At 46.3% G+C, this 24,168-nt stretch overlaps 1 protein-coding gene across 1 annotated transcript in view; it reads left to right on the forward strand.

Moving 5' to 3' along the window:
* nbeaa (neurobeachin a) overlaps positions 1-24,168 on the forward strand; it is a 1,435,335-nt gene that overhangs the window by 529,449 nt on the left and 881,718 nt on the right. The window contains exons 30-32 of the mRNA XM_072477018.1: positions 6,855-6,881; positions 11,006-11,033; positions 20,708-20,718. Coding sequence (XP_072333119.1) covers positions 6,855-6,881; positions 11,006-11,033; positions 20,708-20,718 — 66 coding nt within the window. The remainder of the gene's footprint in view (positions 1-6,854; positions 6,882-11,005; positions 11,034-20,707; positions 20,719-24,168) is intronic.

Below are 24,168 nucleotides of genomic sequence, written 5' to 3' on the forward strand. Positions count from 1 at the left end.
ACCCCTTATCCTCAAACTATGACCCCTAGTTCTGAACTCTCACCATCGGGAATATTCTTTTTGATCCTGTTGGAATTTTGTAAGTTTCTATGAGATCCCCTCACTCTTCTAAACTCCAATGAATATAATCCTAACCGATTTAGTCTCTCATCCATAGTTCGCTGTTTTCTCTCTGACACCCTTTTTGAATAGCAGGGTTCCATTCACTATCCTCCACCCTGTAGGAACCATTCCAGAGTGTATAGAATTTTGGAAAATGACCACCAATGGATCTACTATTTCTAAGGCCACTTTCTTAAATACTCTGGGATTCAGATTATCAGGCCCTGGAGATTTGTCCGCCTTCAATCCCATTAATTTCTCCCAAACCATTTCTTTACTTGTACTAATTTCCTTTAGCTCCTCATTAAAACAGGTGCTTCTCAGAACAAGGCAGACTTAACATGGAGGAACTCTTAGGGGGCAGTGACCACAATATGATGTGATGTGGAGATGACGGCGTTGGATGCTGGCTGTGCTCTGAAAGCTAGTGATTCGAAACAAACCTGTTGGACTTTAACCTGGTGTTGTAAGACTTCTTACTGTGCCCACAATATGATAGTATTTATTCTGCAGTTTGAGAGGGAGAAGCTGGAATCAGATGTAACAGTATTTCAACTGAGCAAAGGTAACTACAAAGACATGAGGGAGGAGCTAGCCAGAGTTGATTGGAAAAGGAGCCTAGCAGGGAATACAGTGGAACAGCAATGGCAGGTGTTTTGGGGGTTATTCGGGAGCGACAACAGAAATTCATCACAAGGAGGATGAAACATGCTAAGGGGGGGGCGAGGCAACCATGGCTGACAAGGGAAGTCTTGGACAGCATCAAATCAAAAGGAAAAGCATACAATGCGGCAAGGATTAGTGGGAAGCCAGGGGATTGGGAAGCCTTTAAAAACAAACAGAGGACAACTCAAAAACTAATAGAGGGGAGCCTCCAAAAGAAGATAAGTGCCCATAGTGTTAGGGGCAAGTTACTGGCATGGACAGAAGATTGGCAGAAGGCAGAGAGTGGGGATAAAGGGGTCTTTTTTCAGATGGCAGCTGGTGGCTAGTGGTGTTCCACAGGGGTCAGTGTTGGGACGACAACTATTAATGATATGAATTAATGATCTGAAAGAAGGAACTGAGGGCATTATTGCTAGGTTTGCAGATGATGCCAAGATATGTAGATGGGCACGTGTTGCGGCACAGTAGCACAGTGGTTAGCACTGTTGATTCACAGCGCCAGGGACCCGGGTTCGATTCCCAGCTTGGGCCACGTCTGTGTGGAAACTGCACGTTCTCCCCATGTCTGCATGTGCTTCCTCCGGGCATCCGGTTTCCTCTCACAAGTCCCGAAAGACGTGTTTGTTAGGTGAATTGGACATTCTGAATTCTCCCTCAGTGTACCTGAACAGGGGCCTGAGTGTGGCGACTAGGGGATTTCCACAGTAACTTCATTGCAGTGTTAATGCCTATTAACACTATAAAAGATTCTTATTATTGTATAAGGAGTGGGGAGGCTGCAGAAGGACTTGGACAGGCTAGGAGAATAAAACTGAGATGAGGACGAATTTCGTCAGCCAGTGGGTGGTGAATCTGTGGAACGCATTGCCGCAGATGGCTGTGCAGGCCAAGTTACTGAATGTCTTTAAGATTAGTGAGGGGATCAGGGGTTCCGTGGCGAAGGCAGGAGAATGGGGATAAGAAACATATAAGCCAAAATTGAATGTTGAGCAGACTCAATGAGCTGAATGGCCTAATTCTGCTCCTATATCATATGATCTTATGGTATCCAGTTTACTGTTGGCCCTGTTGATCATCCATCAGTTGATGTCACAGACGGACTGATCTTGACGTCGCCAGCAGCAGTGGGAGCATCCGTTGGATGTTTAGTTGCTCAGTCTTTAAGAGTCGCTCACACATTAATTAACCAGAGAGAGCATTTTTGTGCATTATGCCTGGTACGAGGAGGTGACTTCCCACTACCACCTTAACTTCAGTGATGGTGACGTTGCCTACCCGCAGCAGAATACCGAGGGCAAATGGAAATTATTTCCTCCTGACCAGATCGATGGCCATTGGGACCATTACCTGTGGCTGCTGAAGTGTAACATCCCTCAGGAACAGCAGGTCAGCTTTCACATTGATCAGGTAACCCATGGTCCACGCATGTTGCATTATGACGTTAACACTACACAATTTAATATAGGCAATTTTCAATACCATTTAAAGATTTTAGATTCCCAGTCTTTTCCTTCTTTGGTGCCAAACCTGCACACCCATGGACTGTTTTATGTCTCTCTTTTTCATGAAATGCCACTCCTCTTCTGCTGCTGCCTCCCCTTCTGTTGACTCTGCTTTCTCTAAAGGAGTCTGGGTGGTTTGGTTAGTTGCTGAAGTGTGCTTCACATTTTGATCACGTGCTTTAGTGAGGGCCACGAAGAATCCAGCACGACTTTGTAAAACAGAAAGAAAACTTAATTTACAATAACATATATGTATATACACTGTTATAGGCGAGGCTTTTCAGAACCCCAAAATGTATCATGGAGTTCAACCAACCTCCCCCTTTAATGTATTGTTGCTTTTCCGAGCACACGGCTTGTTCTCCAGGAGTGGGATTACAATTATGGGCACGTGGGTTTTTAAACACAAAACAATGTTTATTCTATGAATTCAACTTAACCCTTTTAAATAAACATTGGATCTCTTAACACCCCTTACTTCAAAGATAACTCTGAAAATATTACAACACTAAATAATCCTTCAGTTATTCCTTTCAACATCCAAGAGACTTAACACCTTTAAACAGAAACACATCAGGTTAAAGGCATTACTTTTATGAGTTTAAATCACCCAAATGATCCAGGGATAGTCTTTCATGGCAGAGATCACAGCAGATCCAGCTCACTGCAAACACAGACACCCCCAGCTCTTTTCAAACTGAAACTAAAAAACTGCAAAATGGCTGATCTAAAGCCCAGCTCCACCCACACTCTGACAGCACTGCATTTCTTAAAGGTACATTGCTTAAACATCTGTTTGTTAAAGGCACTCTCACATGACAACACACAAACGCTGCAGTAATTTCCTTGCTGCTCACTCCACTCTCTAGCTGGTTCCATACTGGCCAGCTTTATTTATGCAGGGACCTGCTAATGATTTCTCCGCGCCCCTCATTGGGGAAGCTCATACTCCCGAAGGATTGTGGGATTGCCATTAGTCTCCAGCCAGTGGTAAGCAGACAGGTTATAACATCCCCCCCCCCCCCCCAAGTCCAAGGAATCCACCGGAGACCCTGGCGAAGGAGGGCGTCGTACTCGTTTTGCTGCAGGCCAGACACCATTTGCACGAGGCGCTGGATCGGGCAGCGTAACGGTTATACATCCACGGCCCGTCGGATCGAGGTCTCCCCTTCTGAGGCATCCTGTGTCTCCATCTCAGAGTCGGAGTCCAAAGCCTCTGTCATCTCGGCATCCCTATCTCCACGTGGTTCTGCAACGACCTGTGCAGGCTTTGAGTGCGGCGCCAGAGGAAGATCGTGAGGAACACCCTCCACTGTGTCTGGTCTCTGCGGCTGTAGAAGTGAGCTCCGGGGGGCAGGGAATCTTTGGAAGATGCGGCCTTCTGGACCGAACGTGGTCTACATGCTTGCACTGGAGACGACCCTGGGCTTGCACCTGGTAAGAGATCGGACCCGTTCTTCGAAAGATAATGCCAGGGACCCACTGGGCAGCACCAGCAAAATTTTGAGTGAACACCGGGTCACCAGGCGCAAACTGCCGAATCGGCCGATGTCGAGAAAGGCCATGTCCCTGCCATAAGACCATAAGACATAGGAGCGGAAGTAAGGCCATTCGGCCCATCGAGTCCACTCCACCATTCAATCATGGCTGATTTCAACTCCATTTACCCGCCCTCTCTCCATAGCCCTTAATTCCTCGAGAAATCAAGAATTTATCAACTTCTGTCTTAAAGACACTCAACGTCCCGACCTCCACCGCCCTCTGTGGCAATGAATTCCACAGACCCACCACTCTCTGGCTGAAGACATTTCTCCTCATCTCTGTTCTAAAGCGACTCCCTTTTATTCTAAGGCTGTGCCCCCGGGTCCTAGTCTCCCCTGCTAATGGAAACAACTTCCCTACATCCACCCTATCAAAGCCATTCATTATCTTGTAAGTTTCTATTAGATCTCCCCTCAACCTCCTAAACTCCAATGAATATAATCCCAGGATCCTCAGACGTTCATCGTATGTTAGGCCTACCATTCCTGGGATCATCCGTGTGAATCTCCGCTGGACCCGCTCCAGCGCCAGTATGTCCTTCCTGAGGTGTGGGGCCCAAAATTGCTCACAGTATTCTAAATGGGGCCTAACTGCCATTCTTGAGTGCGGCGTACTTTTGCACCGATATCCGGGAAAACCATGCTAAGGCGGGTGCGAAGTCTCTGGCCCATTAGGAATTCCGTGGGTGCTACCCCAGTCACCGCATGTGGAGTGATCCTTTATGATAACAAAAAATGAGCCAGTCTCGTGTCATTAGACCCGGAAGACTGCTTCTTTAGGCCCCGTTTGAATGTCTGCACCTCGCGCTCCGCCAACCCATTGGAAGCCGGGTGGTGTGGAGCGGTGTGGTCATCGCGTCTGCCGTTTATCTCCATGAACCTCGCAAACTCCTCACTTGTGAAAGGAGTGCCGTTGTCCGTGACGAGCACCTCGGGGAGGCCATGCGTACTGAAAGACAAACGCATCTTCTCGATCATTGCGCAGGACGTTGTGCCTGCCATCTTATGCACCTCTAGTAATTTAGACTGGGCATCGATTAATAGAAGGAACATGGATCCTTGAAAAGGGCTGGCGGAATCCGCATGCAAGCGCGCCCAAGGCCGCCCTGGCCATTCCCAGCGATGTAGGGGCGCAGCTGGTGGAAGCTTCTGATGCTCCTGGCAAATGGAGCAGTTTAGGGCCACCTTCTCAATGTTGGTGTCGAGGCCTGGCCACCAGACATACCTCCAGGCCAACATTTTCATTTTGGTCACACCCGGATGCCCATTGTGCAAGTCGTGTAGTATCAGGTCCTATCCTTTTTCTGGGATGACCACACGCGTCCCCCACAAGAGGATACCGTCTTCCACGCTGAATTCTGGCAGCTTGGAGGAAAATGCCCGCAACTCGCCTGGGAACTGTCTATGTTGCCCACCATACAGGACTATGTGCCAAAACTTTGATAGGACTAGCTCAGTCTGGGTCCACTCACGGATCTGTGATGCCGTGACAGGCAAGGAGTCCATAAAATGTAGGGTTGCAACCACCTCACCTGATATGGGGGTCGACATGGGGACGGTCGACAAAGGCAATCGGCTCAGTGCATTGGTATTCGCTATCTGGGTCCCTGGTTTATGCTCCAGAGAATACTCATAGGCAGCGTGCAACAAAGCCCAGCGCTGGATCCGTGCGGAAGCAATGGGCGGTATTGGCTTATCCTCTTGGAAAAGTCCCAGCAGAGGCTTATGATCAGTCACGATAGTGAAATGGCGGCCATACACATACTGGTGGAAGCGTTTCACCGCAAGGACCACCGTCAGGCCCTCCTTCTCGATCTGTGCGTACTTCTTTTCTGCTGCAGTCAATGTGCGGGAGGTGAAAGCTATCGGCCGCTCAGCCCCGTTCTCCATCTTGTGGGACAGGACGGCCCCAATACCACATGGGGATGCATCACACATGATGAGCAAAGGCTATCCAGGATCGTAATGGGTTAGTAACCCCGACGACGACAATTGCTATTTTACCTGCCGGAAAGCGGTTCCTTGCAGCTGACCCCAAATTCTTCTTTAGCAGAAGGTGCAACGGGGTTGCCGGATTGGGGAGGAACTTACCATAATAATTTACGAGGCCGAGAAAAGAACAAAGATGCAAAGTGTCAGTCGGGACGAGGGCCTATTGAATTGCGTACACCTCTGCGACGGGTTGCAAATCTTCACGGCCCACCCGATAACCCAGGTAGACCACTTCCTTCGCCTGAAAGACGCACTTTGTACGACATAAACGGACTCCAGCATCTGCGAATTGTCTAAGGACAGGCTCCAAATTTTCCAAATGTTCCTGCTCCGACGTCCCTGTAATCGAAACGTCATCTAAGTAGACAGCGACATGCGGTAAACCTCTCCAGATGCCCTCCATGACGCGTTGAAAGATAGCGCAGGCAGAGCATACCCCAAAGGGCAACCTTATATATTCATACAGGCCCCTGTGTGTACTAATAGTAACATATGGCCGGGAGGCAGGGTCCAGCTCCAACCGTAGGTAGGCGTGACTCATATCTAATTTCGTGAATGAGAGTCCGCCTGCAAGCTTTGCGTGGAGATCTTCTATGCAGGGCATTGGATATCGGTCGAGCCAGGAAGCCGTATTCACTGTAAGTTTATAGTCGCCGCACAAGCGAACTGTGGCATCTGGCTTCATTCCAGGTACAATTGACGCTGCCCAGTCAGTGAAACGGACGGGCCTGATAATACCCAAGGACTCCAAACGAGTGAGCTCCCCTTCTACCTTCTCGAGCAAGGCGTAAGGCACGGGCGGCCCGGAAATAGCACGGCGTGACTCTTGGTTCGACCTGGATATGGGCTACGGCCCCTTTTATCTTGCACAAACTGGGCTGGAATACATTTGCATACCGTCCTAGTTCCTCTGTCAACCCTCCAGAACCTGTTTGAAGGATGTGCTGCCACTGCAGCCGCAAATGGCGCAACCAGTCCCGACCCAACAGGCTGGGCCCGTGGCCGCGCACTACGATAAGTGGGAATCGCCCCTCCTGGCATCCAACAGGAGTCATCGTAGTTCCAGCGATGCCCAATGGTTCCCCCGTGTAGGTGGCCAACCTGGCCTGTGTATCGGTTAATGTAAGGGCCTGTATACACTGCTTGATGTGGTCGAATGTCCTCTGGGTTATCACGGAGACCGCTGCGCCAATGTTCAACTCTATCTTAAGCAGGTGACTATTGACCCATGCCATCACCTTAATGGGGGCCACATGGGGAGCTGCCACACAATGCAGCTGCAGGTAGTCGTCCTCCGTCTCCACGTCCTCGGAAGTAGTCCCCGCAGGTTCATCCAAATGGAAGGTACGGCCCCTGGGTTGGCCCCAGTTTCTGTCGGAACGACAGCGCCTCTGGCGCCCCCAGGACCTGCGTCCGCAACGGGGTCGGCGTTCACAAGTCCGACGCTGACATGGCTCCTCATCCATCGGTTCTGGAGAAGGCTCCCTTCGGGGAGGAATGTCCGACAGCCACTGCCGTCGATCCGGACGCCACCCCGCCCAAGGTACAGCAGGGGTGCGGGGAGACGCTTTTGTACGGAAGGGGTTGCGTCCCAAGGCGTGCACCTCCATTCCCTGTAGCTCCTGCACACCCCGTTCTGCGCTCTCTCAGGACAATACTATCGTAATGGCCTGTTGAAAAGTCAATGTTGGCTCAGCTAACAACTTTCTCTGGGTGGCCGCATTTTTAATACTGCAAATCAAATGGTCGCGTAACATTTCTGACAATGTCTCACCATAGTCACAGTACTTCGCAATCCTACGTAGCCTGGATAGAAACTCTGCAAGGGATTCTCCTGGGGTCCTCTCAGCGGTATTAAACCAGTAACGCTGGACTATCGTGGACGGGATTGGGTTAAAATGTTGCCCCACTAAGGTCACAAGTTCATCAAACGTCTTGGTGTCTGGCACAGCTGGGTACGTAAGGCTCTTTATCACTCCAAACTTATGCGGGCCGCAGGCGGTGAGCAAAATGACCACCTGGTGCTCGTTTTCGGTGATGTTGTTTGCTCGGAAATAGTAACGCACCGTTGTGCATACTGGTTCCAACTTTCCAGTGCAGCATCAAAGACATCCAAAAGTCCATAAAGAGGCATGGTGCAACAGAAAAAAAACTTCCAACCTGTATCCAACAAAAATCCAGGGAGGTGGCTTCAGCAGCGTAGACAGCTATCCACTTTAACCCTCGTCGCCAGTTTTGTGAGGGCCACGAAAAATCCAGCACGAGTTTGTAGAACAGAAAGAAAATTTTATTTACAATAACATATATATACAACAGCAGCAGTAACTCCCTTGCTGCTCACTCCTCTCTCTAGCTGGTTCCATACTGGCCAACTTTATTTATGCAGGAACCTGCTAATGATTTCAGCGCCCCCGTCATTGGGGAAGCTCATACTCCCTAAGGATTGTGGGATTGCCATTAGTCCCCAGCCAATGGTAAGCAGGCAGGTTATAACATGTGCCTTGCCCTCATTCACTGTCTTGTGCACAAAGAGCCTTGGTGGAGGGTGGGCTTGAATCTCTTTTGAGGCAGATCTGCCTGTTGCTCTTGTTTTAATCATTTGTGCATTGGTAACACTGCGTTTTGGGCATGTCTTGCAAAGATGGCTGACTTCCCCTCAAAGGTTGCAGCATTTGCTCTCTTCACAATCCTTTGCAAAATGGCCTTCCTGCTTTTAGTTTTGACAGAAGGTTGCACCTCAATTGGCAGCCACTTGTCCTGTTTTGCCACAGGTGTGACACATTTTAGCACTCAGATGAAGAAAAGTTTCTTCAGCCATAGGGTGATAAATCTGTGGAATTCACTACCACAGAAAGTAGTTGCAGCCAGAACGTTGTGGGTAATTTCAAGATGGAGTTAGATATAGCTCTTGGGGCTAAAGGAATGAAGGGAACTGGGGGAAGGCGGGATCAGGGTATTGATGATCAGCCATGATTATAATGAATGGCGGAGTTGGCTCGAAGGGCCGAATGACCTCTTCCTGCTTCTATTTTCTACGTATGTTTCTGTGTATTCAGGGCTGAATGGGTCCTTGACTTCTGTGCTGTTCCTCGCCAACTCAGTTTACCTGGTGAGGAATGTGAGCACATCCACCAGAGGGATATGGGGGTTATACGTGTGAGTGGTGACCATCTGGGCCAGTTGCAATGGCAGAGTTAAACAGTGGCTGCACAGTGAGGATCAACAGCAGACCCTGGCTTCCTGAAAATCTTCAGACGTTTGACGCATCCGACGATGTTGAAATATCCACCAAGCTGAAGACATCCGTGGCTTCAAGTCCAAAACAATTGAACAACACACAATTAACAAAATAGGTCTGGTTCATGGTATGCCTTCGTCCGATATCTTCACTGTCACCCTGATAGTATTAGAGATCCCTTGGTCTGGAATTCAACTGCGGGATTCTCCGTCAGCGGGGTCCTCCGATCCGCCGGCAGTGCACCCATGCTCGCGCATTTCGCATGGCGTGGGGTGGCCCACAATAGGAAATCCCATTGGCCAGCTGCGGAAAGGGAGAATCCAGCTACCGGAGGGGGCGCGCTGTGTCGGAAAACGGGGCTCGCTGAATGGAGAATCCCGCCCCAGGTACTTGGAGCATCCACAGCTCAAATTTTGAATCGTCATTTGAACACAGAATCTGGTATTCTGACCAATATGCAGCCCTCAGCTACCATGATTTAAAACTGCTTATCTGGTCATTACAACATTGCTCTTCGTAAGAGATCGTTGTGCACAAATCGGCTGTTGTGTTCCCATCTTGTAGTGGTGACTACACTTCAAAAGTAATACTTTTATAATTTAGAAGTAATATCATTACCAATCCCTTCGCCTGCATTCCATGACATCTTCATCATTTTATCTCTAACCCCGCCCCCGCTGTCTAACCTATCCCTCACCTACAATTATGCTCCACCTGCCCCTTCCTTTTTCAACAGCATAAATCGGCATCACATTCCTACTTCTCTTCATTCCAAAGAAGAGTGATGTTGGACTTGAAATAATAACTTTATTTCTCTCCCCACAGATGCTGTCAGACCTGCTGAGCTTTTTCAGCACTTCCTGTTTTTATTACATTTCAAAAATACTTTGAGTCGTCCTGTGATCCTTAAGTCTTTTTCTTCTATTATACATAAAGAATACAGTAAGAGGTCTTACACCAGGTTAAAGTCCAACAGGTTTGTTTCGAATCACGAGCTTTCGGAGCGCAGCTCCTTCCTCAGGTGAAATGAGGAAAGATTTCACCTGAGAAAGGGGCAGCGCTCCGAAAGCTAGTGATTTGAAACAAACCTGTTGGACTTTAACTTGGTGTTGTAATACTTCTTACTGTGCTCACCCCAGTCCAACACCGGCATCTCCACATCATGGCTAACATAAAGAATATTCAGTGTTCAGTACTTTAACTAGTTTCATTTATTTTGATACGTTCTTTGTCATCTCCAGTGCTGCAATTTTTTACCCAGAGAGACACTGGGTGCAATACAATGGTAGGGCGGAGAGGGAGGTTGGGGGGGCGGGGGGATTGCCTAGGAGATTGGGACACCGTTTTTCTCTCGCTACACTGGGGAATTCTGGCAAGCGGAGCTCCTCAGTGTACAAAAGGGGGCTATGTGTGGCCTCGGAAGCACATTCCCCGCTGAGGCCCCTTGTACAACGTGAGTCGCGTTGTATAGCCATGTGTTTGTCAGCACTGGGAAACACGTGGCTACACACACTCGCTATGGGACTTTCTTTCCATTTAGTTGAATCGAGCTAACTGTTCTTGTTAATTTTACTAGCATTTTATCAATTGAAAGCCAAAATTAGAACAATGCTGTTTGCTCTGTAGCTGTGGAAGAACTGCACGGGGGCACAGTGGTTAGCACTGCTGCCTCGGAGCGCCACGGACCCGGGTTCAATTCCGATCTTGGATGCCTGTCGGTGTGTTGTTTGCGTGTTCTGTCCGTGTCTGTGTGGGTTTCCTTCGGGTGCTCCGGTTTCCTCCCACAGTTCAAGTATGTGCAGGTTAGGTGGATTGGCCATGATAAATTGCCCCTTAGTGTAGATGGGGTTATAGGATTGCAGGGGATAGGGTGGGGGCCTGGGTAAGGTGTTCTTTCAGAGGATCAGTATGGACTTGTTTGGCTGAATGGCCTCCTTCTGCACTGTAGGAATTCTATGATCTAGCTAGTTTAAACTTTGCATCAAAGTTGATGTTTCTAATTTGTGGACCATTATCTTTAGCAATTAATATTCTTCTTAATCAATATTTGTGTTGACATTTAGTGATTATTTCGATAAGGAATAGAAAGAAATTGCATTTATTATAGTTACTTTCATGACCTCAAGATACCTTAGAGTGTCTAACAGCCAATGAAATACTTTTAAAAGTGTATTAATTGCTTTAATATAGAAAAGAGAGCAGCCAACACACAAGGTCCCTCAAACAGCAATGGGACAATGACTAGATCATTCGGTTTCATGATGTTGGTGGATAGAAATTGGCCAGGACACTAGAACATAGAACATTACAGCGCAGTACAGGCCCTTCGGCCCTCGATGTTGCGCCGACCTGTGAAACCACTCTAAAGCCCATCTACACTATTCCCTTATTGTCCATATGTCTATCCAATGATCATTTGAATGTCCTTAGTGTTGGCGAGTTCACTACTGTTGCAAGCAGGGCATTCCATGCCCTTACTACTCTCTGAGTAAAGAACCTACCTCTGACATCTGTCTCATATCTATCTCCCCTCAATTTAAAGGTATGTCCCCTCGTGCTAGACATCACCATCCGAGGAAAAAGGCTCTCACCCTATCCAATCCTCTGATCATGTTGTATGCCTCAATTAAGTCACCTCTTAACCTTCTTCTCTCTAACGAAAACAGCCTCAAGTCCTTCAGCCTTTCCTCATAAGATCTTCCCTCCATACCAGGCAACATTCTGGTAAATCTCCTCTGCACCCTTTCCAATGCTTCCACATCCTTCCTATAATGCGGCGACCAGAATTGCACGCAATACTCCAAATGCGCCCGCACCAGAGTGTTGTATAGCTGCAACATGACCTCATGGCTCCTAAACTCAATCCCTCTACCAATAAAAGCTAACACACCGTACGCCTTCTTAACAACCCTCTCAACCTGGGTGGCAACTTTCAGGGATCTATGTACATGGACACCGAGATCTCTCTGATCATCCACACTGCCAAGAATCTTGCCATTAACCCAGTACTCAGTCTTCCTGTTATTCCTTCCAAAATGAATCACCTCACACTTTTCTGCATTAAACTCCATTTGCCACCTCTCAGCCCAGCGCTGCAGCTTATCTATGACCCTCTGTAACTTGTAACATCCTTCCGCACTGTCCACAACTCCACCGACTTTAGTGTCATCTGCAAATTTACTCACCCATCCTTCTACGCCCTCCTCCAGGTCATTTATAAAAATGACAAACAGCAGTGGCCCCAAAACAGATCCTTGCGGTACACCACTAGTAACTGGACTCCAGTCTGAACATTTTCCATCAACCACCACCCTTTGTCTTCTTCCAGCTAGCCAATTTCTGATCCAAACTGCTAAATCACCCTGAATCCCATGCCTTCGTATTTTCTGCAGTAGCCTACCATGGGGAACCTTATCAAACGCGGTACTGAAATCCATATACACCACATCAACTGCTTTACCCTCATCCACCTGTCTGGTCACTAGGGAGAAATCAGCTGATTAACTTTAATAGGACCATGAGATCTTTTACATCCACCCGATAGAGCAGAAGGCCTTCCGAAATACAGCATCTTTGACTGTGCAGCAGTGCTCGGCACTGCATTGGAGTGCAAGCTCAGATTTTGCGTTGAGGTCTCTGGAGTGGGGTTTGAATTCACAACCTTTTGTTTCCAAGATGAAAATGCAACAAACTGGACCATACCTGTCACTGAAACATATTTAAGGAGAAATAGGTGTAATTAATAGATTACAAAAATATTAAATTTAAAGTATGAACTATTACAAACCAATTTCATAACTTCGGTAATAAATGTAACTTGGGAAATACGCCCCCGATTGCCCCACAATAAAATGGCGATATTGGAAGAATTATTTAAAATTAGTATTGTAAATCAACTTTGTTACTTGTACTGCATTCAAAAAGGTGTACTTTTCGTGTTAATCTGGTTCGATTGTATGGCTTTTAATTGACATAATGCAGTATTGGCATTTCTTGAACTGTTTTTGCACAGGTGCTGCAGAGGCTGCTTCTACTTCATCTTCCTCATCCTCATCTTCCAGTTTTGTGAATGGTGCTACCAGCAAAAATCTTCCTGCAGTGCAAACAGTTGCTCCAATGCCAGAGGATTCTGCTGAAAACATGAGGTGAAATTCAGTCTTTGGTTTCTATCCTCATGAATTCCAATTTATTTGTGCTACAACTTTACAAAGATGACTGGAAGAAATATTTTTGGGTAAAAACAATGTCTTGAATGTCATTGGGTTCTGCAGACCAGGAAAATTGCAGGTTTAATCCCTGACCTTTCCAGATCTGTTATGAGAGCAGCATGGCTTCTGCAGTTGATCCCATTCTCCGAAAGTTAGGGAAAGGAAAATAAGAACAGTGTTCCTTCTTCATATAAATGCATATTTTGGTTTTGTCTTCACAATGGAGAACACAAATAACATACCAGATATGTTGGGGAGCACAGGATTTAGTGAGCGGGAGGAACTGAAGGAAATCCGTATTAGTAGAGAAATGGAGTTGGGGAAATTGATGGGATTGAAGGTTTAAAAATCCCAGAGTCTGATAATCTACATCCCAGAGTACTTAAGGGTGTGGCCCTAAAAATGCTGGATGCATTGGTAGTCATCTTCCAAGATTCTTTATACTCTGGAAGAGTTCCTACAGATTTAAATGTAGCTAATGTAACACCAAAAAGGGAGGTAGAGAGAAAACAGGGAATTATAGGTCAGCCAGCCTGACGTCAATCGTGGGGAAATCCTAGAGTCCATTACAAAAGATTTAATAGCAGAGCACTTGGAAAACAGTGGCAGGATCGGCCAGAGTCAGCATGGGTTTACAAAAAGGAAATCATGCTCGACAAATCAGCTGGAATTCTTTGAGTATATATCTAGTAAAGTTGATGAGGGAGAGCCAATGGATGTGGTATATTTTGACTTTCAGATGGTTTTTGACAAGATCCCACATAAAGATTAGTGTAGAAAATTAAAGCGCATGGGATTGGAGTTAATGTATTGAGATGAATAGAAATCTGGTTGGCAGACAGGAATAGGAATAAATTGGTCTTTTTCCAAATGGCAGGCAGCGACTAGTGGGGTACCACAGAGATCAGTGCTAGGACTCCAACAGTTCAATATATATTAATGGTTTAGATGAGGGAACTAAATGTAATATCTCAAAATGTGCAGATGACACAAAGCTGGGTGGCAGGGTGAGCTGTGAGAAGGGTGTAGAGATGCTTTGGTGTGATTTGGACGTTCAGTGAGTGGGAAAATGCAATATATGAGAATATACACTTTGGCAGCAAAAACAGGAAGGCAGATTATTATCTGAATGGCTATAGATTGGGAGAGGGGAATGTGCAATGAGACCTGGGTGTCCTTATACACCAGTCGCCGAAAGTAAGCATGCAGTGAAGAAGGCAGATAGTATGTTGGCCTTCATAGCGAGAGTCTGCTCTACCATTCAATGAAATCATGACTGATCTGATATGATAATCCTCATTCCATTTTTCCACCTCATCTACAAAAACTTGATTCCCTTAGTGATTCAAAATCATTCCCCAGATTCATTACCCTCAGAGAAGTTCAACCTCATTTCTGTCTTAAGTAGATGCCCCCTTACTCTGAGATTATTCTCTCTGGTCTTAGACCTCTCAGCATCTATCCTGTCAAGCTCCCTGAGAATCCTATATATACCAGTAAGGTCACCTCTCATTCTTCTAAACTCCAATGAGTACAGGGTCAATCTACTCAACCTCATAAGAAAATCCCTTCATACCCGGGATCAACCTAATGAACCTTCTCTGGACTGCCTCCAATACCAGTATATCTTTCTTTACATAAGGGACCAAAACTGTTCACAATATTGTGGGGAGTGTAACTCGTGCCTTGTATAGTTTAGCAAGACTTCCCTATTTTTATACTCCATTCACTTAACCTGTCTATATCCCTCTGTAGAGTCTTTGTGTCATCCTCACCACTTGCCTTCCACCTATTTTTGTGTCATCTGCAAACTTGGCAAGAATACATTCACTTCTCTCGTCCAAGTCATTAATATATATTGTGAATAATTGTGGCCCCAGCACTGATCCCTGTGGCACTCCACTAATTATGAAAATGCCCCTCTTATCCCAACTCTGTCTTCAATAGGTTAGCCATTCTTTATTTGCTAATATTCTGCCCTCAACACCTTGGGCTCTTACTGTATTATGTAACCTTTTCTGCAGTACATCATTGAATGCATTTTGGAAATCCAAAAATATTGGGCGGGATTCTCCCGTACTTGGTGCGATGGCCTGACACCGGCGCCAAGAATGGCGTGAACCACTCCGGCGTCGGGCCACCGGAAGTTGCGGAATCCTCCGCACTTCCGGGGGCTAGGCCGGCGCCGGAGGGGTTGGCGCCATGCCAACCGGCGCTGAAGCGCCGCCGTGGTCCCGCGCATGCGCAGAACCGCCAGCGTGTTTCCTGCGCATGCGCAGGGGGGTTCTTCTCCATGCCGGCCATGACGGAGCCCTACAGAGGCCAGCGCGAAGGGAAAGAGTGCCCCCACGACACAGGCCCGCCCGCAGATCGGTGGGCACCAATCGCAGGCCAGACCACCGTGCCCCCCCCCCCCCCCCCCCCCCGGGGCCGGATCTCCCCTCGCCCCCCCGAGGACCCCACTAGACGGCCGACAAGCCAGGTCCTGCCGTGATGGACCATTTTACGGCAGTGGGATTGGCCGAAAACGGGCTGCCGCCCGGCCCATCGGGGCCCGGAGAATTGCTGGGGGGACCGCGTAAACCCCGCCCTGCCCGCAAACCGACGCCGGAGAACACGGCAGTCGGCGGGGCGGGATTCACGCCACCCCCCCCCCCCCCCCCCCCCCCCCCCCCCGGGGATTCTCCGACCCGGCCGGGGGGGTCGCAGCATCCCACCTATTACATCTACTTGTCCTCCTTTATCTGTCCTTCTCAACCCCGCTGGTCACCTCTGCCACTCCAAAAAATACCCATTTATTTTTACTGTGTTTCTTGTTTGCTGACCAATTCTCAATTCATGCCAATATATGACGCCTAATCCATGTGCTTTAATTTTGCACACTAAACTCTTATGTGGGACTTTAGAGAATCATAGAATTTACAGTGCAGAAGGACGCCATTCGGCCCATCGAGTCTGCACTAGCACTTGGAAAGAACACCCTACTTAAGCCCACACCTCCACCCTATCCCCATAATCCAGTTACCCCACCTAAACGTTTGGACACTAAGGGGCAATTTAGCCTGGCCATTTCAGCTACCCTGCACACCCTTGGACTGTGGGAGGAAATCGGAGCACCCGGAGGAAACCCACGCAAAAGCATTCTGATGTTACAATCTCAGTTGGTGTCATAACTGGATGAGAAGATCCCAGGATGGAACTCTGGCTCAAAAGACCATGGGCGGGATTCTCCGAAATGGAGGGAGAGTGTTTGCGCCGTCGTGAACACTATTGAGGTTCACGACGGCGCGAAACGGCCCCTATCCCGACCGATTCAGGACCCGATAATGGGCTAGGAGCGGCGCCGCGTCATTTACGCGCGCCAGGCCTTGGCGTCGCATACATGACACGGCCGGTGCCGCATAACTGGCGTAACCCGCGCATGCGTGGTTGCCGTCCTCTCCGAGTCCGCCCCGCAAGAAGATGTCTGACGGATCTTGCGGGGCTGCGGAAGAAAGGAGGTCCTCCTTCAGAGAGGCCGGCCCGATGATCGGTGGGCAGACCCCATTTGAGCCCCCCCCCCCCCCCCGGTGCAGGATCCCCCCCTCCACCCCCCGCTGGCCCCCCCCCCCCCCAGCGTTCCCGCGCTGTTCCCGCCGGCAGCGACCAGGTGTGGACGCCGCCGGGGGGAACCCGCCGTTTTGGGCAGGCCGCTCGGCCCATCCGGTACTGAGAATCGCGGGGGTACTGGTGAATCGCCATTTTGGCTGTCTCGGGCGATTCACTGGACCGTGCCGCGCAAATCACGATTGTGCCGTTCTGGCCGCTTCCGTGAATCGCGGGAGGGCGTCGGACCGGCGTGGCGGGAAAATTTGGCGACCCAGGCGATTCTCCAAACCGGCGCGGGAGCGGAGAATCGCGCCCCATAACTTTTACTTTGTTTTTCACAAAACAGGGCTACTAATTCGTTTTAACAACAAGAACAAAATTAGATGTGAAAATACTCCTTTATTCCCCCTTGACTTAACTATTACACTTAAATTACAGGAGTAACACTGATCACAAAGCATATCTCAAACTACAGTGGTCTCATGATCACAAAACATCCCTTTTAACCCAAGTTACTGTCTGTGGATCTCTTCTCAAAATCCCCTTAGATGATTGTCACATGATAGTTTCCAAACTCCACTCCCAAAAACATTTTTTAAAATCTACTCTCTTAATAATTCTTTCCCTAAGCGGTTTGCATTCCAAAATCCAGACCACGTTTTCTAAACAACATTTTTCAACAAATCTTCCACACCACTTGCAATAACTAATTCAGGCCTTGATTTTACAACAACCCCTTTAAAATGTATTTGTCTTAACTGCTGTGCAAACTGTTCACAATTGTTGTAACTCTTGATTCCCAGACTGTAGCAAAAATGGCATCACTTTTGAACTCAACCCTTTGTTTACTCTTCCTTGGATCCTTCTGAACAATATCGTGATCTCTGTTCTCTTATCTGCAGTCATCTTAAACATTCTTTCTGTCCCAATTCCCTGGTTATCTGGATGATATATTTTTCCTCAGGAGGCTTGCATCTTTGCAACTCCATTATCCTCTCCAGATTCTCCTGACAGGGTTGAGAGCTGTTCACTCCCCAGTGTCCTGTCTGCAACTGCTCTGCTTCTAGTTAAAACTAAAAACAAAGGAAATCCCTTTCTTGTGGAAAGTGGCCTCCTGTTGCTGAGCAACAATTTATTTATATTTACTCTTCACACCATAAACCACCATAAGCACAGTAGGATCACAGTGGGAATTTCACCCAACCTCCACACATAAAAACACCTTTGTCCAGCATGAATCTGGCTATGTTTTCATCCTCCAGGCACAGAAACATTAAATTAAACCCACTTAAAATTATACCTTATTTCTAATATTTACCAATACAAATGTAAATCTCTTAAAGCTAGCTTTGTTTTCCCAACACTGGTAATCCAAATACATTGCATCCAGTGGTTCTGCCTTATCTATTCTGCTCGTTACATCCTCAAAAAAACTCCAGTAAGCTTGTCAAATATGATTCTCCTTTCATGAATCCACATTGACTTTGTCTAATTCTGTTTATATTTTCTAAATTGCCTGTTATCACATCCTTTATTGTTGAATTTAGCATTTTCTCCACTACTGATGTTAGGCTCAACATTTCAAATCATATACAATGACCCTTGCTAAAAAGGTGTTTGTGGTTACTAAGGACTGCCAAATTGAGACGATCTTTGATTCCTCCCTCACACCACTCCAGAATTGCATTACAGTTGCATCAGCAGAATTCATTGCCTAAACTGAGAGATGAAGAATGACCACTTGAGACAAGTTCTGGAAGGCTGTGAGTTCACATGGGAGGCAGCATTTTCAGTAGAAGAGGGAAAACAAAATAAAAAAGAAAACTTTAGGATTTGTTTTTATGCTTATGTGTTTATGATAAACACCAATAATTTTCAATCTTGAGATGTTCAAATTATACTGTACTATACAATACTATGAACTCTAATTCAAGACGAATGTTTCAGGCAAAACCAAAATAGTTCAAACCAACAAGAACATTTCAAATCACGGTTCAGAACCTATGTAGTACAAATTTAAGTGGATTAACTTAGAGTGATGAGAATGTAAAACTCATTAATTGAACTGAATTGCGTAGATGCGTTTAAAGGGAAGCTAGATAAGTAGATAAGAGAGAAAGGAATAGCATATGTTGATGGAGTGTAATGAAGTAAGGTGGCAGAATGTTCACAAACACTGACATGGACCTATTGAACTAGACAGCCTGTTTCTGTGTTATAACATACGATGTAATTCTGGGACATGATGCAATTTTATGAGCATATTTTTTCTATTTCAAAACAGCATCACAGCAAAACTTGAACGAGCCCTAGAAAAGGTTGCTCCACTGTTACGTGAGATCTTTGTGGATTTTGCTCCATTTCTTTCAAGAACTCTGTTGGGCAGCCATGGTCAAGAATTGTTGATCGAAGGTACAGGTGCTGTATAGTTAACTTTTATCTACATGGCGTCTATGTAACCTTTCTAAGAAATAGTTGATAGGATGTTTGCTGAGTTTTGCATTTTACATTGATGGTGGAGAGAATCAGGTACTGGAAAAATTCTGTCCTTTTAGGATGAAAATGTGGCCATTTACTTTTAAAATAAAGCTACATTTTGTTTCTTCAGTTGAGACAGTAGATTGTATTTTACCTTTTCATCTCAAGACTTTTGCACCATCACAAACTCAAATATTTTGCACATAATTCTAAATATTTAAAGTTTCAATGGAATTTCCTTTTAATTGGAATAATATCTCAGAATTTTGATTGATTTCTTTCTTGAGTTATACTGTTTAAATTAAATGTGCCCTTTGAATCCTCGCTATTTGTGAAATTCTGGTGTTAGACATAATGAAAGTAATTTAAAAAACAGTAATTAAAATACTTCATTAGGCCAAAAAAAGTGTGCTGAACAATAAAATCTACACAATTAACTGAAAACCCAAAACCCTGATCCTCTATTGTACTGTTCCATTCAAGCCATTTCCTCCACAGACATGTTCAACTCCTCAGAGTGATCATTTTGTTGACAAATGCAAGGGATGAAGGAAAGAGACCTAGTTTTGAGTATGGAATGGAAAATGACAAAACGTGTCGATGACTTCTTTACTCATGCATTGTAGCGACATTGAAATCCCTCCCAAACAGCACTGGGAGTGTACCTACATCACGGGGACGATAGCGGTTCAACAAGGCGGCTCATCACCATCTTCTCAAGGGCAATTAGGGATGGGCAACAAATGCTGGCCTAGCTAATGATACCCACATCCTGTGAAAGAATGAAAAAACCTAATTGTAATATAGTAATACATTTTTTTGTGTTGCGGTTTATTCATGATTGGATGTCAGACAGATAGTTTGACACTAAGGTAATGGAGAAAGAGGGTGGAGAGTTAGAGCTTGGCGTGGAGTACATTTAGAAGGTGACCTCATGATTGTCAATGCTGGGATTGCTTCTAGAAAAGGAGATGGCCAAACAAGGATCCTTGGGTTCACCACAAGTAACTTGGAGTTAGCCAAGTTCCGGACACATGAGTACAGCCTCAACCAGGACCTTGGATTCATGTTGTATTACATTCACCCTCCACCATCTGGCCTGGGCTAGTGAAATCCTACCAACTGTCCTGGCTTGAGACAATTCACACCTCTTTAACCTGTGATTATCCCTCTATCCAGTTGCTCCGTCTGGACCTGTAGACTTAATTACCTGCAAAAACTTGCATTCAAAGTAACGTATTGCATCTTTGACTTTGTCTATATATATATGTTTCTGGAACCTACCTCTTCATTCACCTGAGGAAGGTGCAGTGCTCTGAAAGCTAGTGATTCGAAACAAACCTGTTGGACTTTAACCTGGTGTTTTAAGACTTCTTACTGTGCCCACCCCAGTCCACATCAGTGTTGGTGTGATAAGTGAAGCCTTTTCTGGAGATGTTTTGATTACAAATTGATAAGTAAAAGTACAGCTGTGTGAGAACTGCCAAGTTGGACAGTGGAGCAGAAGCACCTTTTCAAAGGCCTCCAAGGGAGATGAGGAAGGAAAATTAACCGTGGTCACTGGAATGGAAAATGTTGATGGTTTTGATCATAGTTTTTTAGGTTCAAATAATGTAAAGACTGATAATACATATTTAATCAACATATTAAGAGTAAGACAGTAGCCAACAACGATGAGGGCCCATGAAAAGCAGATGCAAGTGACAGTGGAATGAGCAAAACTAACCAACCTGTGCAATTCCTTTTTTAAGCTTGAACCCGATCCATCTAGTTCTTCAGAAGAGTCTTCAACTGAGGCCCAATCTGCCTGCTTTGGCAGATGTAATAGATCCTATAGTACTAATTCAAATATTTTATGATGGAATACTCTCCACTTTCCTGGATGAGTGCAGCTCCAACAACACTAAAGAAGCTCTAAACCATCCAGGACAAAGCAGCCTGCTTGATTGGTACCCTTTACTCACTCCACCACTGTCGCACTGTATCAGCAGTGTGTACCAGCTGCAAGATGCACTGCAGGAACTCACCAAGGCTTCTCAGATCGCACCTTCCAGACCCACGACCACTACCATCTCGAAGGCCAAGGGCAGCCGATAGCAGCAGATACATGGGAGCATCACTACCTGGAACCGCTCGTCCTAGTCACTCACCATTCTGACTTGAAAAATATCGTTGTTCCTTCACTGTCGCTGGGTCAAAATCCTCCTTAGCATCACTGGGTATACCTACGCCACATTGATTGCAGTGGTTCAATAAGACAGATCACTACATTCTGAAGGGCAATTTGGGATGGGCAATAAGTGCTGGCCTAACCAGCAACACCCACGTCACTTAAATGAGCAAAATCAAAAAGATTTCAATGAAGAGCTGGAAAGTTATTCCTGGTATCCGAACGAACATTTATCCCCGCAATACAATGATGCCCCTTAATTAGAAAAAAAAAATTGGGTACTCTAAATTTTTAGAAGAAGAAAAAAGAAAAAAAAAGAATGGACACACAATAAACCAGTCCAACAAAGCTGGACAATAGATTAAAATTATGATAATATGGCGAACTGTGTCAAACACTATTCAGGGATTGGAAAGGCAGAATTATTTTAACAGTGCATGTTGTTTAAATTTATCCACTGTGGTATCTGTGCTGTGAATGAGGTGGCAAACAGATTAAGGGATTTGAACATTTTTGGGAGAGCTGGGTAAGAGGCTGCATTGTTGGAAATCTGAAATTTCATATATGTTGATGGCACCCAGCTCTGCATCACCACTCGGCTGGATTCTCCGATTGCCGACGCCGAAATCGCATTCGGCGATTGGCCGGAGAATTTGTTTTGATGCTGAAATTAGGGGTGGCGTTGTTTTTCACATGCTCCGCCCCCTCCAAAACGGTGTCATCGCTGAGTACGTCGCACGCCGTTGGGACGGCCTCAGGACATCACCTGAAGGCCCTCTCCATATGCTCAACCCCTGATGGGCCGACTTCCTGACGGCGTGGATCACTTGTGGTCTGAGGTTTCATCAACCTGGCTGGGGGGTTTCGGTGGGGACTGGTGGAGGATGGTCCGGGGGTGGGGAGGGGGGTTACAGCGGGGCACTATCTGGCAGGCCGAGTCCACGCACGGCCAGCGCCATCTTGGACAGCGCGACCGCCGCAGGTCGCCGCCGTCCGTATGCGTGGCCTTGTACCCGACAGTTCTCCGTCCGTATCTGCAGGTAAAGCCGGGGGCTTTACGTGATGCGGCTGCTAGCTTCCCACTGGGCGGAGCATCGGTGCGTGGACGGTGCCCAATCTTTGGTCATAAGACTAGACACATGCTCCGGGCATAGCCTCAAAATCGGAGAATCCAGCCCTCTGTCTCTCTCAACTCTTCCACTGTTGCTAAATTATCAAATTGCTTGTCTGATCTCCAGTACTGAATGAATAGAAATCGCCTCCAATTAAACCAAAGCCATTATATTCATACCCTGCTGCAAACCTCATCTCTATCTCTATCTCCAGAGTCCAGCCCCCACTCTGGCAACTGTCTGAGGCTTAACCAGACTGTTTGCAACCTCTGAGCTTCTGCCACATACCTGCTCCAACACTAAGACTGTCTATTTCCATACATTTAACATTGCAGGACTCTGCCCCACCTCACCTCAAATGCTGCTGAAACCCCTCATCCTAATGCATTGGATGAGGGGGACAGAGGGTATACCTTGGGACAGATCCCAAGGTATACCCTCTGTAAGCCTGAGGTCATCCAAATCTCCGCAGTCCATGTACTTATTCACACCTAGTCCTTGTTCACCCATCACCTCTGTGCCCGCTGAACTACATTAGATACCAGTTGAGCAATGCCTCGGTTTTCAAACTCTTATCCTTGCCTTTAAATCCCTCCATGGCTTTGCCACTTGCTGTTTCTTTAATCCCCTCCAACGCACAATGCTCTGAGATATCTGTCCTCTTCTTATTGTGGCTTCTTGAGCATCTCCAATTTTAATTGTTTCAACATGGGAATGGTAGCATAATGGTGATGTTACTGAACTAGTAAGTCAGAGGCCTGGACTAATGTTACAGAGATATGAGTTCAAATCCCACCACAACATCTGGGGGATTTAAATTCGATGAATTAAATAATCTGGAATAAAAAATCTAGTTTTAGTAATGCTGAAAATGAAACTACACTGAATTGTGTAAAAATACATCAGGTTAATTGATGCCCTTATCATCCTCATCCTGATGTGCCTACAGACTTGAGCAATGACTTTTAAATGCCCTCTGAAGTGGTCTATTAATCAACTTAATTGTATTAAAGCAATGAAGAAAATAGTAGAATAAAATTATGAATTGTATTACGGGCCAGGGTTTAGAGAACCCCAAAGTGTATAATGGAGTTCATCTGACTCACAACTTTGAATAGATTTTGGTCATGGGGAGCACAAGGGCCCACTCTACAGGTGTGATGCAACAGAGATCTAAAGTACTTTTAAAACAAAAGAATGTTTACAGCTTTTTCAAACCTTATTTAAAAGTTTGCACCACCCTCTCTGCCAGTCCATTCGAGGAAGGATGATATAGCGCTGTACAGATGTGCCATTGCGGTGCATAAAAATGACAAAGTCCTCACTGGTGAAAGGAGTTCCATTTTTCGTAACCAGCACCTCCAGAAGTCCGTTAGTACATAAAGATCCCCTGACCTTCTCAATAATAGCCCTGGAAGACATTCTGAAGATTTCCAGCCATTTGGAGTGGATGCCCACAATTATTAAAAACATAGAGCCCATGAATGGCCCAGCAAAATCCACGTGGAGGCAAAATCCATGGACGACTCGGCCATTCCCACGGGTGGAGAGATGCTGACCAGGGTAGATTC

Source organism: Scyliorhinus torazame, chromosome 15 (genome assembly GCF_047496885.1).
Source record: "Scyliorhinus torazame isolate Kashiwa2021f chromosome 15, sScyTor2.1, whole genome shotgun sequence".
Lineage (NCBI taxonomy): Eukaryota > Metazoa > Chordata > Chondrichthyes > Carcharhiniformes > Scyliorhinidae > Scyliorhinus > Scyliorhinus torazame.